The sequence below is a fragment of the Pantherophis guttatus genome, chromosome 6 (assembly GCF_059756535.1).
Source record: "Pantherophis guttatus breed Tessera chromosome 6, ASM5975653v1, whole genome shotgun sequence".
Taxonomy (NCBI): domain Eukaryota; kingdom Metazoa; phylum Chordata; class Lepidosauria; order Squamata; family Colubridae; genus Pantherophis; species Pantherophis guttatus.
Genome location: NC_142068.1, coordinates 10552222 through 10567846, shown reverse-complemented (window position 1 = coordinate 10567846; position 15625 = coordinate 10552222). Strand labels below are relative to the sequence as shown.

Genomic DNA, 15625 nt, shown 5'->3' with positions numbered 1-15625 from the left:
TTATAAGCCAAACTTCATGACATGGTTTGGAGCCTGAGAAAGATAAATTTGGTTCTGCAACCCAATAAGACAGACACAAGACTTCAGAGGATAATTAGAACTGCAGAAAAAACAATGGCTACCAACCTGCCTTCCATGGAGGACGTGTATACTGCACGAATCAAAAAGAGGGCTGTGAAAATATTTACAAACTCCTCACATCCTGGACATAAACTGTTTCAACTCCTACCCTCAAAACGATGCTATAGAGCACTGCACACCAGAACAACTAGACACAAGGACAGTTTTTCCCCGAACGCCATCACTCTGCTAAACAAATAATTTCCTCAACACTGTCAAACTAAACACTAAGTCTGCACTACTATTCATCTTCTCATTGTTCCTATCACTCATCTCCTCCCACTTATGGCTGTATGACTGTAGCTTGTTGCTGTATCCTTTCGATTTATATTGATTGTTTCCCAGTATGATTCGATTGCTTATTTGTACCCTATGACTATCATTAAGTGTTGTAACTTATGATTCTTAACAGATGTATCTTGTCTTTTTATATATACTGAGAGCATATGCACCAAAGACAAATTCCTTGTGTGTCCAATCACACTTGGCCAATAAAGAATTCTAATCCAATAAAAAGAACATACCGAAAAGAACTGATGAAGTGACTGATGGCCAATTTTTGCTCTTATGAACACTGCAGTATCCCCATGGTCACATGATCAAAATTTGGGTGCTTGACAACTTGAGTGTATTTATGGCAGTTGCAGTATCCCAGGATCATGTGATCATAATTTGTAAACTTCTCAGCTGGCTTTCGACAAGGAAACTCAGTGAAAGAAGCCAGGTTCATTTAACAACTGCAGTGATTCATCTAACTCAGGGGTCTGCAACCTTAAATACTCAAACAGCCATTTGGACCCGTTTCCCACAGAAAAGAAAACACCGGAAGCCACAAAACCTGGGTGGGCGTGGCCAAATGGATGTCACTCACTTCCCCCTAGCCCTGCCTACCCAGCCGGTCATTATGGCAGAGAACCAGTTGTTAAAAAACACCGGGAACCACAAAATCCTTTTGACATCTCTCTCTCTCCCTTCCTCCCTCTCTCTCTCCCCCTCTCTCTGTATCTCTCTGTCTCTGCCCTGGCCGCTTCTCCATCCCGCACTGTCACCCTTACCTTCTCAGGCCAGGCGAGGAATGACTGGGAGGGGAGGGCGAGGGGTGGGGCAAGCCAGTGGTGGGATCACCTGACAGGGAGCCACAGCAGAGGGCCCAAGAGCCGCATGCAGCTCCAGAGCCACAGGTTGCTGACCCCTGGTCTAACTGAAGCAAAACAGTTCAAAACTGTCTTGCTTAAGTCAATTTTAGGCTCTACTGTAGACTTCAATGGAAGACTACCTACAGTATATACCCATGATGGCGAACCTATGGCACATGTGCCACAGGTGGCATGCAGTGCCCTCTCTGTGGGCACGCGAGCCATTGCCCCAGTTCAGTTCCGCCGTGCATGTGCGTGCGCCTCCCACTGGCCAGCTGGTCATCAGGTCTCTGCCATGCATGCACAAGGGGTGGGGCGCATGCAGAGAGCACACACACATGGGCATGGTGTGTGCGGGGGACATTTGTGCATTCTTCTTTTTTTTTTAAACAAGTTTTATTGGTTTTTTCTCCTCTCCCACATTCACCCACATCTCTTTTTTTTTGAACAGTGTTGACCATTTCTTATCTTATACAATTAATCAAATTCAAATACATTTTACTCAATTACAATTTTTTCCAAAATCGTTTTCCCCCTTTTCTTTTCTTTTTTTAAAAACATATCTCAATATTTCTATACTTGCCTACATAAACCATCTTCATTTGTCCCTAGATTCTAACTTTACTATTTATTCATATTTATTCTCTTTTATTCTTAAACAGTTCATTCTTTATCTTAATATATTTATATTTGGAGCTGCCTTTCTTTCACTTCATCTTTTTTATTGCACATCAATCTTTCTCCTCAAACCTACCCTCTCCCTCTTCCCTATCTCTTCCTACTTTCTTTCCCCACCTTCTTCTTCTCTTCTCTACTTCCCCTTCCCTTCTCCTTCTCCTCCTCTCTTCCCCCCGTCTTACTTTTTCTCCTACTCTAATTTCCCTTCCCTTCCTTCCTCCCTACTCTTCCATCCTTCTCTCTCCTTCCTCCTCCCTTCCAACTCTCTTCCCCTCCTTCATCTCTCTCTCTATTGCTGTATTCATTTTCAATGTAATATTTTCCACTGTGGAGTCCAGGCAGCCCCAATCCCTAGACATGTGTGTATTCACGGGGGCGTGGTGCATACATGGGGCAGGACGCACATTGCATTTTGGGGGTTCAATCGCGCTTTGGCCACTCAGTCCGAAAAAGGTTAGCCATCACTGGTATATACCATACTGAGTTCTTGTAAGAGGAAATAAGCCAAACGGATGAGTAAATGAAATAATTAAAAATTGACTTCTCACCTCCGTCTCAGGAAACCTTTGTTTGGATGGACAGGGAGACCCTGGCAAAATCCCCTACAGAGTTGTGAAGTCACACAGGCTCACCTTCAACTTGGTGTGTTGTTCTGTGTGGGAACACAAAAGTTCTTCCGTGCACTGGACGTTGTTGGGAAGTTCAGTTTCCGCCAGGTTTGTTCCAAAGGCCTGTAACATCTGTGCTGTGGTTTTCACAGTCATGGCAAAATTTTCAATGGCCTGGGCGGAGGGTGCAAATTAAAAAGAAGAAGCATGAGCTACACCCGGATTCACAAAGACAAGGAATTATTCATGCAAAGCCCCAAATAATATAAATTATTCATTTATTTGGAATGAAATCCCTCTGGGTTCAAAGAAGCGCACTGTACAGTCAGTAGAATTATATGCTCAGATATAGGATGTCCTTGATTTATGACCATACATTTAAGTAAGTGTTTGAAGTTACAATGGCGTTAGACTGAGACTTATGACCTGTACTCGCATTTACAACTGTCCCAGCATCTCTATAGTCACGTGATCAAAATTTGGACATTTGACAACCAGCATGTATTTATGATGGTTGCACTGTCCGTCCAAGGGTCATGTGATCCGGGGGTGAAATGTAAAATTTGTTACTACCAGTTCTGTGGGCGTGGCTTGGTGGTGGTGAGGTTAATGTGATTGGGTGGGTGTGGCCAACTTTGTTTTTTTTAACTTTTCAAAGCATTTTTTCTAATGCTTTGAAAAGCCTCTGCCGATCAGGCAACTCAGCTGGGATCGTCAAGAGAATTTTCAAAGCATTTTTTTTACCACCTCTACGGCCAAGAGGTTGCAGGAAAAAAAATACTCTGATGATCCCAGCTGAACTGCGTGATCATCAGAAGCTTTTTTTTTTATTTTTAAAAGCATTTTTTCGTCGGAAGAGTTGTAGAAAAAATGCTTTTAAAAGTAAAAAAAAAAAAAAGCCTCTGATGATCATGCGGCTCAGCTGGGCATGGTGGGGAGGGGGGGGGCACAGGGATTTTTGCTACCAGTTCTCCGAACCACCCGCCGCCATCGCTATCAGATCAGGCGATCCAGTCCAAACCGGGAGCATTTCACCCCTGATGTGATCCCCATTTGCAACCTTCCCAGGCAAAGCCAATGGGAGAAGTCAAATTCACTTAACCACCTCTGCGAAATAGGTCATAAACTTCGGTGTCATTCACTTAATGACTGCCTCACTTAGCGATGGTGGAAGTCCTGGCCCCCAATTGTAGTCGTAAATCAAGAACTACCTGCAATTTCATAAAAGCCAGGGGGAAAAAAAATCACTGATATATTCACGCATGCCCATAAAACAGTATTATGTCTCTTTATTGATTAATTTTTTTCTCAATTTGTCCCGTCAGGTCCTAACCTAAGCAATGGGTTTATTCAGTTCAAAGGAAGACCCAGCAAGGAAGATTTATGGATAATCTTTTTATTTACAAAGATGAAGGTTGTGAAGTTATTAAGGGACAAAACACCCTGAACAGTAGCGGTTTCCACTTACCTTCGCTACCGGTTCGGAACTGTGAGCATGCGCATGTGCACTCTCACTTCGCTTGCGCATGCGCACTCTCACCTCGCTTGCGCATGCGCACTCTCACCTCGCTTGCGCATGCGCGCTCTCACTTCGCTTGCGCATGCACGCTCTCACTTCGCTCGCGCATGGCACTTCTGTGCATGCGCAGAACCTTCTGTGCATGTGCAGAGCATCCGTGATGATGTCCAGGCAGGTGGGCGGAGCTTCCCACCGCCGCTACCAGTTTGCCCGAACCGGGGCAAACCAAGACAAACCTACCACTGATCCTGAAACATATATAATGTTTAATGCTTTGATTCATATTTATGATGGTTGCAATATCCAGGGGTCATGTGATCACCTTGTATGAGAAGCAAAGTCAGTGGGGAAGCCTGATTCACTTAACAACCATGTTACTAACTTAAGAACCGCAGTGTTTCACTTAAGTGTGGCACGGAAGATTGTAAAAAGGGGACAAAACTCATTTAAGAACTGTCTTGCTTAACCACATAAATGTTGGGTTCAACTCAGCAGTGAAATCCACTTACCTTCGCTACCGGTTCAGGAATGGGAGTGTGCGGGAGCCCAGGGGCATTCGCAGAGGGTCAAAACAGGACGTAATGACGTCCCGGCGGGTGGGTGGAGCTTCCCACCACCGGCGCTACCGATTCGTGTGAGCCGGATAGATCCGGCCGGATTTCACCGCTGGTTCAACTGCGGTTGTAAGTCGAGGATTACCTGTATTGACTTCCCTCCATTTCTTTAAATGTCCAGCAATGGAACGCATTGTAAAATATGCTTTTAATGTGTGTGCTCCATTTGCATACAAAGACACACAAAGAACAAAAGACTTTGACAGCCGCTGTCACCATCTTGACACAAAACCCATACAACAGATGTCCCTGAACAGCCACTTATTGAAATGGATGCGATCCATATTTTCCAGTGTTTAGTTCATCCTTCTTTGGAGTTCGACGTACTGAACTGCTAAAGCGTTTGACCATTTCTGTTCAGCCATGCGTTCACTAATGGCCCCGAGCCACCGTAGCGATGAGGGACTTCAGGGCGACAAATATAATTTCAAACTATTGCAAACTTCTCCAACTGCAAATCAGAAAGTCTATGTCAGTGATGGCTAACCTTTTTGCCATCGCGTACCAGGAGAAGGGGGGGCGGGGGAGGGTCACGCGCGCACGTGCCCACGCACATGTGTGTGCAACCCCCTCCCCCCCGCTCCTGGCACATGATGGCCTGGTAGGCCCGTTTTTCTTTCTTACCTGGTTCCAGATCCTCTCTGTGTATCAGGGAAGGGTGAAAACAGCCATTTTTTGCTGTCCCCAGCCTCCAGAACCTCTCTACGAGTCTCTAGGAGCCTCTCTAGGAGTCTCTGGAGGCTGGGGACAGGAAAAAACGTCACTTCCTGTCCCACCGGGAGTCGGGAAATGGGCCCTTTCAGCCTCCGTAGGGCCTCCAAGGGAGTGGGAAAGGCTGTTTTCGCCCTTCACAGATACACAGAGAGGATCTGGATCCAGGTAAGAAAGAAAAACGGGCCTTCCCCATCCCACTCCAGGCCCTCCAGAGGCAGGAAACAGCCTGTTTCCCTACTTCTGGTGGGCCCAGAAGGCCCGAAAATCAGCTGGCCGGCGCGCGCATGCACCCCAGAGCTGAGCTGGTGTGCCCACTAATATGGCTCCACGTGCCACCTGTGGCACGCGTGCCATAGGTTCGCCATCATGGGTCTATGTGGTATTCTGCTTCTCAGGCTGTGTATTATTTCTAATTTAACAGAATAACTTATAAATGTAATAACTGTAATTGCTATCTGAGGAGCAGACCGCAATGAAATGCAAAAGAGGGTCAGCAAACCCCGTTGTGTTTTATTCTTTGGGTTTTTTAAATATTTGCCTTTTTTTACTTAATATTGTGGGCCATCCAAAGTCATGTATTCGAGAAGTTAAGCCACATAAATTGAACACATAAAAATTAGATTAATCTATCCATACGTTATAGTAAAATACATGTATCACCTTCTGCTCTTTGTTTAAACTTCCTATTTAAAAATCAAATTATTATTTAATTACTAGTGTAATTCCCATTTTTCAGTCAAATGTGTCTCCAGATACAGAAACAGCAGCTTAGAATTTCTGTCTTATTCTCTTACTTTTAGAGGCTGGGAGAGAATCTAACAGTTTACTACGACTGTACTTACGGTTCGATGGTGTATCCACTGACTGTGTCCATATTCTAAGGTTCCTCCTAACTCCCGAGTAAGCTGACTTGTATCAATGTAACCATGTAAATCAGACACTGAATTTAACATGATGATCTGCACCGGAAAAAAAAACAAAAAACAAAAAGGTCTAAAAACAAAATCTTTCCACCAATCAATCTTGATTCCTGAAAGATATAGGGGGACATCCATATAATTTATATTATATAGTTTAACGAAAAGAAGGACTAGGAGTGACATGATAGCAGTGTTCCAATATTTGAGAGGCTGCCACAAAGAGGAGGGGGTCATCTTATTTTCCAAAGCACCAGAAGGCAAGACAAGAAACAATGGATGGAAATTAATCAAGGAGAGGAGCAACCTGGAAATAAGGAGAAACTTTCTAACAGTGAGGACAATTAACCAGTGGAACAGCTTGCCTCCAGAAGTTGTGGATCCTCCAATACTGGAAGTTTTTAAGAAGAGATTAGATAACCATTTGTCTGAAGTGATGTAGGGTTTCCTGCCTGATCAGGGGGTTGGACGAGCAGACCTCCAAGGTCCCTTCTAACTCTGTTGTTCTGTTCTGTTCTGTTCTGTTCTGTTCTGTTCTGTTCTGTTCTATTCTATTCTATTCTATTCTATTCTATTCTATTCTATTCTATTCTATTCTATTCTATTCTATTCTATTCTATTCATATGACTTTCCCTGCAGACTTCCCCATTGATTTTGCTTGTTGGAAACTGCCTGCGGAGGTCACAAGTGGAGATCACGTCACTGTGGGATGCTACCAATGGTCGTAAGTGCGAGGACCAGTTGTAACTCACTTTTTTCCCCAGCACTATCACAACTTCAAATGGTCGCTAAACAAATAATCATAAGTCAAGGACTACCTGTAATGATACTCAATAATCACTGCCGATAGAAAATTAGCACATTGGTGAATCAGTGTTACTGAGAACGTTTTACTGAGACGCTTTGGCTTATTCTGTATACAGGATGTATACTACTGTATATACAGGTAGTTCTCAATTTATGACCATAATGGAGCCTGTCCATTGTAGTAGTAATGGTTGTAAAACAGATCATTCATGCAACCCACCAGATTATACAATCTTTTATTTGCAGTGGTCGTTAAGCAAACTCGCTACAGGCATAGACAAAACAGTCGTAAAATGTGGTCACATGACCAAAGGATGCTGCAAAGGAAGCCAGATTCACTTAACAACCGTGTTCCTAACTTAATAGCCACAGTGATTCACTTAACGAATATGGCAAGAAAAGGTCGTAAAATTGGCCAAAATTCACTTAATAACTGTCTCGCTTAGCAACGGAAGTTTTGGGCTCCATTGTGGTCATAAGCCGAGGACTATCTGCAGTTCTGCTGGACATATCCTGAAGAGGGAAGAAGAGAAGGAGAGACATTTCCTGGAGGCCAGAGAGATGCAGAATCAGAAGGAGAAAAGTGCTTACCGGTACCTTCATTTTAAAGTCATCGCGATACAGTTTGATGCCGATGTCAGCGATCGCCCTTTGGATGAAACGGGACGGCCGGAGGACAAAGACTAGCTGCAAATTCCCGGGAAATGCTCCCTAAAAAAGACAGGAAAAAAGGAAATCTAAATCTGTAATGATCTAACCCTTCAACCCTTTGAAGAAGAGGAAAAGCTCTGAAGGCCAAATCCACCAACATGCCAAAACCACAAAGCTGTTCACTAGTGAATGGGTCTCCAACCGTGGCCACTTTAAGACTTGTGGACTTCAACTCCCAGAATTCCTCAGCCAGCAAAGCTTTAAGACTTGTGGACTTCAACTCCCAGAGTTCCTCAGCCAGCAAAGCTTTAAGACGTGTGGACTTCAACTCCCAGAATTCCTCAGCCAGCAAAGCTTTAAGACTTGTGGACTTCAACTCCCAGAATTCCTCAGCCAGCAAAGCTTTAAGACTTGTGGACTTCAACTCCCAGAATTCCTCAGCCAGCAAAGCTTTAAGATTTGTGGACTTCAACTCCCAGAATTCCTCAGCCAGCAAAGCTTTAAGACTTGTGGACTTCAACTCCCAGAGTTCCTCAGCCAGCAAAGCTTTAAGACGTGTGGACTTCAACTCCCAGAATTCCTCAGCCAGCAAAGCTTTAAGACGTGTGGACTTCAACTCCCAGAATTCCTCAGCCAGCAAAGCTTTAAGACTTGTGGACTTCAACTCCCAGAATTCCTCAGCCAGCAAAGCTTTAAGACTTGTGGACTTCAACTCCCAGAGTTCCTCAGCCAGCAAAGCTTTAAGACGTGTGGACTTCAACTCCCAGAATTCCTCAGCCAGCTTTGCTGGTTGAGGAATTCTGGGAGTTGAAGTCCACAAGTCTTAAAGTTGCCAAGGTTAGAGACCCGTGCACTAGAGCACCAATTTAATGCTATTAGCACAATTACTCTTATCCTAATATAGCGGTTTTTAATATTTTGTTGTTGTGACTCTTGGCTGGCCACCAAGAGAGAGATTTTAAAGCTGGACGTTAAGATGGATCTTCTTCACCCACTCACTATTCGGACATGTAATTGTTTATTTTATACAGGACTCACGAACCTGTATTTCCCATCAGTTATAGGGAACAGTTTTCATCAGAACATCAACACCATAAAACCAACCAAAACTGAATCAACCACTGTGAGATTAAAGGAATAAGAGAGGGTGCACAGGCAGCAGAAGGTCAATCTCTGGTGTTCCTGAGAGTTGTAATGAAATTGTTATAATACTGTAATAAAAGGAGAAGAAGTAATAAAAGGGGGAAAAAAACCAGAATCAGGCTGTTAAAGCTACAAGGGCCTGAGTTAAAACTAGCCTTCGGGAGAAACTTCTTGACTATACAAGCTGTCACTCAGTGGAACAGACTGTCACATGAAGTGGTGAGGTTTTCCGACATAGGCCAGCGAGTAAATTGTCAGAGATGTAGTAGTAGGTCATGTATTGATTAGAGGAGCGGGAAGGGGAAGAGAAAACAGGGGAGGGAGATAGGAGGAGTGAGAGATGGAGAAAAGAGGGAAAGAGAAAGGAAAGAGGGAGGTGGGAAAGGGAGAAAGAGAGAGGACAGGGGCAAAGAAGGTGTGGAGGGAAGGAGAAAGGAAGAGAGAAGGAAGTAAAGGGGATGGGGAAGGGAAGGAGAGAGAGGGAATGAGGAAGAAGGGAAGAGAGAGAAGAAGAGAAAGGGGAGAGGGAGAAGGAGGGAGAAGGAAAGAAGGAGAAAGACAGGTGAACAGATGGGAGAAAAGAGAGAGAGGGAGGGAGAGGGAGGGAGAAGGAGAGAAGGAGAAAGACAGAGGTGAACAGAATAGAGAAAGGAGGGAAAGAGGAGAAGGGAGAGGGAAAGGGGAGTGGGGATGGAGAAAAAAGGAGAGAGAGGGAGAAGGGGAGAAGGAGGGAGAGATGGAGGTAAAGAGATGAGAGGAGGAAGGGAGAGACAGGGAGGGGGAGAGGAGGAGGGGAGAGAAGGCGAAAGGAGGGACAGATATGAAGGAGAAGGGGAGAGAGAGAGCTGATGGAAAAGGAGCAAAGGAAAGAGACAGGTGAAGAGGAGAGGGAAGGGGAGATGGAGAAGGAGAAAAGAGTGTGATTTGTAGAGGGGGAGAGAAGGGGAGGGGAAGAAGAGATGGAGAGGAGGAAAAAGAAGAGAGGGTGGAGGAAGAGAGGGAGGTGGAGAAACAGAGAGCGTGGTTATAGTGAGCTTTGGTGCTGTTTCAAAAACAGAACTTATTTAGGTCAGCCTGCATTTTTATTCTTTGTTCTGAGATTCCTAACCATATTTGACGTGTTACTTACAGCTTTACAAAATCACCAAAGACTTCCTGCCTGCTTCCAGGAATGCTCTTCTCTTCAATGCAGAAAGAAGAGAAAAATATTTTCCAACCGCATCCCTTCTTGTGGTTCCCTTGCATTCAAAGTGGTTGATAAATATTTTTTCCCACCACTCTTATTTGACTCACAAATGCATGGGCTGCTGCTTCTGCTCTTGGCAAATTTATTAGTACTATTATTGACTTTACACCTCGCTTGGATTTGTACCGTTGAAGGCACAGAGTGGAAGGGGTCAACCTATTTTCCAAAGCACCTGAAGGCCAGACAAGGAATAATGGATGGAAACTGACCAAGGAGAGATTCAACTTGGAAATAAGGAGGAATTTTCTGACTGTGAGAATAATCAACCCATGGAACAGAAGTTGCCTTCGGAAGTTGTGGGAGCTTCATCACTGGAAGTTTTCAAGAAGAGACTGGACTGCCATCTGTCAGAAACGATGTAGGTTCTCGTGCTTGGGCATGGGTGGGGGTGGACTAGATGACCTACAAGGTCCCTTCCAACTCTGTTCATGTTAGTTTGCAAGCTATATGTTACAGCTTAGCATGCTTCGGGCCATCCGAAGCAAAGATGTTTCATTTTAAAAGCCGGACTTAAAGAGAGCAACGTGGGAACCCTATTCAACACTCGCAAAGCTCCACTGCGTGAAGAATCCACGCGTGAAAGGAACACGCCTGCTTTCCCACGGAAAATGGAAAACCCTCCCTCCTCGTCCTTTGGAAGAGTGCCCTTCAAAAAGCATTGCATAAACACCACCTTAGGGCCAAGGCTATTTATATTTCCGTGCATCATTTGTCCCATTTCGCTGTCCTTTTTGGGTTGAATGGGGGGCGGGGAAGGGAAGAGACCCAGCAGCTCGTGCAAGCGCGGGTCCGCGGGAATCCCTCCAGCAGCAGAGCCGGGAGTGGGTGGGTTCAGCAACCCACCCCCCCTTCCCGTTCGGCTGGCCGTGCAATCCAACAGGGGTGTGTGTGGACCGTGGAAGAAAGACGGCAAAGAGAAGCCCTCCAACCAACCAATACCCCCACCGGCCCCTAAATCTGCAAAATGCAATTGTAGTGCAACTCCCCCCCCCCCACAACACTCAAGGTTCTGGTTACCACCTTTAGAGCGCTCCATGGCTTAGGACCTGGTTACCTACGGGACCGCCTTCTACCACAAATAGCCTTCCACCGGCAGGTACGGTCTCATAGAGAGGGGCTCCTCCGGGTGCCGTCGGCCAAACAGTGTCGACTGGCGGCCCCTAGGGGGAGGGCCTTCTCTGTGGGGGCACCTACGATCTGGAACGAGCTCCCCCCTGGAGATATGGAGGATCCCGGATCTGAGCTCCCCCCAGAGATACGGAGGATCCCGGATCTGCGCACCTTCCGTCGCGCTCTCAAGATCTTTTTATTCCATCAAGCTGGCCTGGCCTAATCTTTTCCCCTTTTTTTCTTTTATAATGTCAATTTTAATCTGTTTTAAATTACTGGGGGTGTTTTAAATCTGTCTTGGGCCAAATTGTTTCATTCGGTTTTATTCTGCTTTTAAATTTTTGTATTTATGTGTTTTATTCTGTGGCTGTTCCCTGCCCTGAGTCCTTCGGGAGTAGGGCGGTATATAAATCCAACAAACAAACAAACAAACAAACAAACAAACAAACAAACAAACAAACACTCCTCCTTCCCTAATTTCTCCCGAGGCTGCTCCGGCGGCTCTCAGGGCGGTCCGGAGCGGCTTGGCAGGTTGCAGCGCGGCTCCTTTGCATTTGAAATGCGGGGATTTTTTTTTTTGCGTGGGGCTTTTTTTTTGCAGAAAAGTCAGTCGTCGTCCCACCCTCCCCCTCCCCCTGCGAGCATGCAACAGGGGCTTGCATCTGGAGGGCAAAAAGCAAAGAGATTTGCCGCAGGAGTTTTTGCCAGAAGCCACGCGGAGCAGCAAATAACCACACACGCGCGCACGCAAAAAGACCGTGGAATCGACACTTACTGCGATTCGGGTGAGCGATGCCTTGACCGCGCTCCATTTGTCCCGCCGTCTGTCTATGATGGTGATGAAACCGATGCTGGCAGCCTCCAGACTGCAAAATAACCAGAGGAGATATTGGGGGATGCGAAAAAGCAGCAGCTCCGGTCGTTCTCCGGCTACACAGTTACTGCAGCAAAAATCTCCCCCGGTCCGCGCAGACATTTGCTCCCACTTGCTCCGAGCCAGGGAGGCAGAGGGGCACGGGCGGTGGGTGGCATGCCACGTTTCCTCCCTGGCATCGCTTTTCCCAAACGCGGATAGTTTAAACCCCCCACCCCCCACCCCAAAGATCGCTTCTGATGGATTGCAGCCTCCCGCCCCCCCTCCAAATGACAGCAGCAGGACGAGTTTGGGATTATTTGCAGGTTTCAGGCTTGCAAAAGGCACATCTGGGGGTTGGGGGGGGGAAGCAAGGAGGCCCGGTGAGGACAAGCTTTTTGCTTAAATTTGTGGGCCAGGAGCAAAAAAAAAAAAAATCGTGCCAGTCCAGTAGATCCCTGGGGAGGCTGTGCCATAAAAAAAAAAAAAAAGTTACACGCACCTTCAGAAATCTGAGAAACATCTGAGCATCCCTGGGAGTGCAGTGCACTCTTCTTATGGATGAATGACTGCAGAATTCATAAGCTGGACCTGGTTTCTGTGCTAGCAGTGCCGCTAGGATCTAACCCCGGGACCTCCAAGTAACAGTGTTGGAAGGGGCCTTGGAGGTCATCTAGTCCAACCCCCTGCTCGCGCAGGGATTCGAACCACCAACCTTTCTGAACCTCATTCACAAGTTCAAGTCACCACCCCCTCTCCTGCATTTCGAAGAACCTCCCCTCCCCTTCATTTTATGAAGAGTGTTACTGAAGATTTGAAATTCTCTCTCCCGTATAGGTTGTCCTCGACTTACAACCACAATTGAGCCCAACGTTTCTGTGGCTGAGTGAGGCTTTTGTTAGCGTTTTGCCCCGTGTTACAATGTTTCCTGCCGTAGTTGTTAAGTGAATCACTGCAGTTGATAAGTTAAGTAACCCGGTTGTTAAGTGAACCTGGCTTCCCCCATTGTCTTTGCTTGTCAGAACGTCACAAAAAGGGATCACCTGACACCCCCCCCCCCGGGGACACAGCAACCGTCATAAAGATGAGTCAGTTGCCAAGCTTCTGAATTTGGATCACGGGACCGTGGGGATGCTTACAATGGTCATAAGTGTGAAAAATGGTCATAATCGCTTTTTTCAGTACTGTTGTAGGTTCAAACGGTCACTAAATCATTAAAACTGCCCAGAATATCATCGGACTCCAGCTACCAGCCCTGGACGACATCGTCGAATCTTGCTGTTTGAGGAAGTTGCACAACATTCTCAGAGACTCTTCCCATCCTGTTTACAATCTTTTTGGACTGTTGCCTTCTGGCAGAAGATACAGAACAACTAAAACTCGGACCTCATGTTTTCTGAATAGTTTTTATCCCAGAGCTATAATTGCACTCAACCATGAAGTAAAGGGCCACCATCAGTGAGCTGTTGGACAGTATTACTTGGTCTGTTGTGTGGATGTTTGGGTGGTTTAGGGATGGGGGATTTGTGGTGGGTGAGAGTGTGTTTGGGGAATTGTTATGTGTATTGGAGCTGGTTTTTGGGTGTTAAGTGAATTTTGTTGTATGGGTATACTGTGTATACACGTACAATGACAATAAAGTTATTATTATTATAAATGAATTATTGTAAGTTGAGGACCACCTATATTTATTTTTTATTTTATTTTTATTTTATTTTTGATTTATATGCCGCCCTTCTCCGGAGACTCAGGGCGGCTTACAATACGTTAAGCAATAGCCTTCATTCTTTTGTATATTTATACAAAGTCAGCTTATTGCCCCCACAACTGGGTCCTCAATTTACCTACCTTAGAAAGGATGGAAGGCTGAGTCAACCTTGAGCCTTGGCGAGATTCCAACCTGCAGTAATTGCAGGCAGCTGGTCTTAATAACCTGCTTAATAACAGGGTGCCTTAGACCACTGTACTACCAAGGCTCATATCACAGGGAACATGAAGGAATAACTTCTAACATGGCTTCCAAACCCAGGTTAAAAAACCCACACAATCTCTAGGATGACATGAGGATGATGCAGTGATCATTAAGTGTGAAAAATGATCATATGTGAATTTCAGCTTCCAGAATTCCCCAGCCAGCATGCTTGAAGATAAGTGGACTTCTGCTCCAGTGGTTGGTTGTCCCCGGTTCGGTCCAGTTCTATAGAACCACTAGTAAAACTGGTGGGAGGCTCCACCCACCCACAACGTCATCATGGGCAATCTGCACATGTGCAGAAGGTTCTGTGCGCGCTTCCGTTGCAAACTGGTAGTAAAGGTAAGTAGAACCTACTTTGTTCTGCTCCCAGAATTCCCCAGCCAGCATGCTTAAAGATATGTGAATTTCAACTTCCAACTCCCAGAATTCCCCAGCCAGCATGCTTGAGGATGAGTAGACTTCAACTCCCAGAGTTCCCCAGCCAGCATGCTTGAAGATAAGACTTTAGCTCCCAGAATTCCCCAACCATCATGCTTGAAGATGGCTGGACTTCAACTCCCAGAATTCCCCAGCCAGCATGCTTGAGGATGAGTAGACTTCAACTCCCAGAGTTCCCCAGCCAGCATGCTTGAAGATAAGACTTTAGCTCCCAGAATTCCCCAACCAGCATCCTTGAAGATGGCTGGACTTCAACTCCCAGAATTCCCCAGCCAGCATGCTTGAGGATGAGTAGACTTCAACTCCCAGAGTTCCCCAGCCAGCATGCTTGAAGATAAGACTTTAGCTCCCAGAATTCCCCAACCAGCATGCTTGAAGATGGCTGGACTTCAACTCCCAGAATTCCCCAGCCAGCATGCTTTAAGTTGAGAATGGACCTCAACTCTTAGAATGCTTGTTGGGGAATTCTAGAAGTTAAAATTCACACATCTTAAAGTTGACAAAAGTGAGACCCACTAGTCTAATCCAAGCTTTTTTTTGGTTATCATGTGAACCCTGTTTTGCGTGGCTCAGCACGCTGGGTGAATCAAGATCAGCTGATGTGTTCAAGATTTCCAATATTATACAAACAATAGAAAATGAACATGGGCTATTCAGTAAACCAGGTTAAACCTATTTTGTGGACACAACTTTTGCTTCTGTTCCTGACCTACTGACTAGCCGTTTCCATCACCGTCTTATAGATCAATGCTATCCTTTTTTTTTTTTTTTTGGCTGAATTTCACAATAGGAAAGATTTTGCTGCTGTTACAATTTTAATTTGACATCTGCCCTGCACAGAAAGAACAATCACTCTGCATTAGCTTGCAGAAGAGTTGGCCATCTTACAGTTTATTGTTTCAGGATGAAGATATTTTCAAGCCCTTATTTTAGAAATCAGAGGGAAAGATTACAAGGTGAATAACGGATCCAGAGCAACGTTTGGCACAGAAAATAAATAGTGATAGCCCGGGATGTTTTCCTATTTGTACTGAGTGCAGCAAAAATGGACACAAAGCCCTTGGAACAAAGGGGTATTTTCTTCCCAGTAAACAT

The 15625-nt window shown here is 45.5% G+C and overlaps 1 protein-coding gene across 5 annotated transcripts in view; it reads right to left on the bottom strand.

The window, feature by feature from the left end:
• The window catches only part of MCF2L2 (MCF.2 cell line derived transforming sequence-like 2), a 229075-nt gene that overhangs the window by 134706 nt on the left and 78744 nt on the right, over window positions 1-15625 (bottom strand). For 3 of the 5 annotated variants that reach the window (XM_034438892.3, XM_034438890.3, XM_034438893.3), the window contains exons 4-7: window positions 12040-12130; window positions 7706-7825; window positions 6232-6348; window positions 2567-2716 (exon numbers count right to left, since the gene is read on the bottom strand). In XM_034438892.3, the coding sequence (XP_034294783.2) occupies window positions 2567-2716; window positions 6232-6348; window positions 7706-7825; window positions 12040-12130 (478 nt within the window). The remainder of the gene's footprint in view (window positions 1-2566; window positions 2717-6231; window positions 6349-7705; window positions 7826-12039; window positions 12131-15625) is intronic. The other 2 variants (XM_034438891.3, XM_087872485.1) reach the window with 1 other exon arrangement.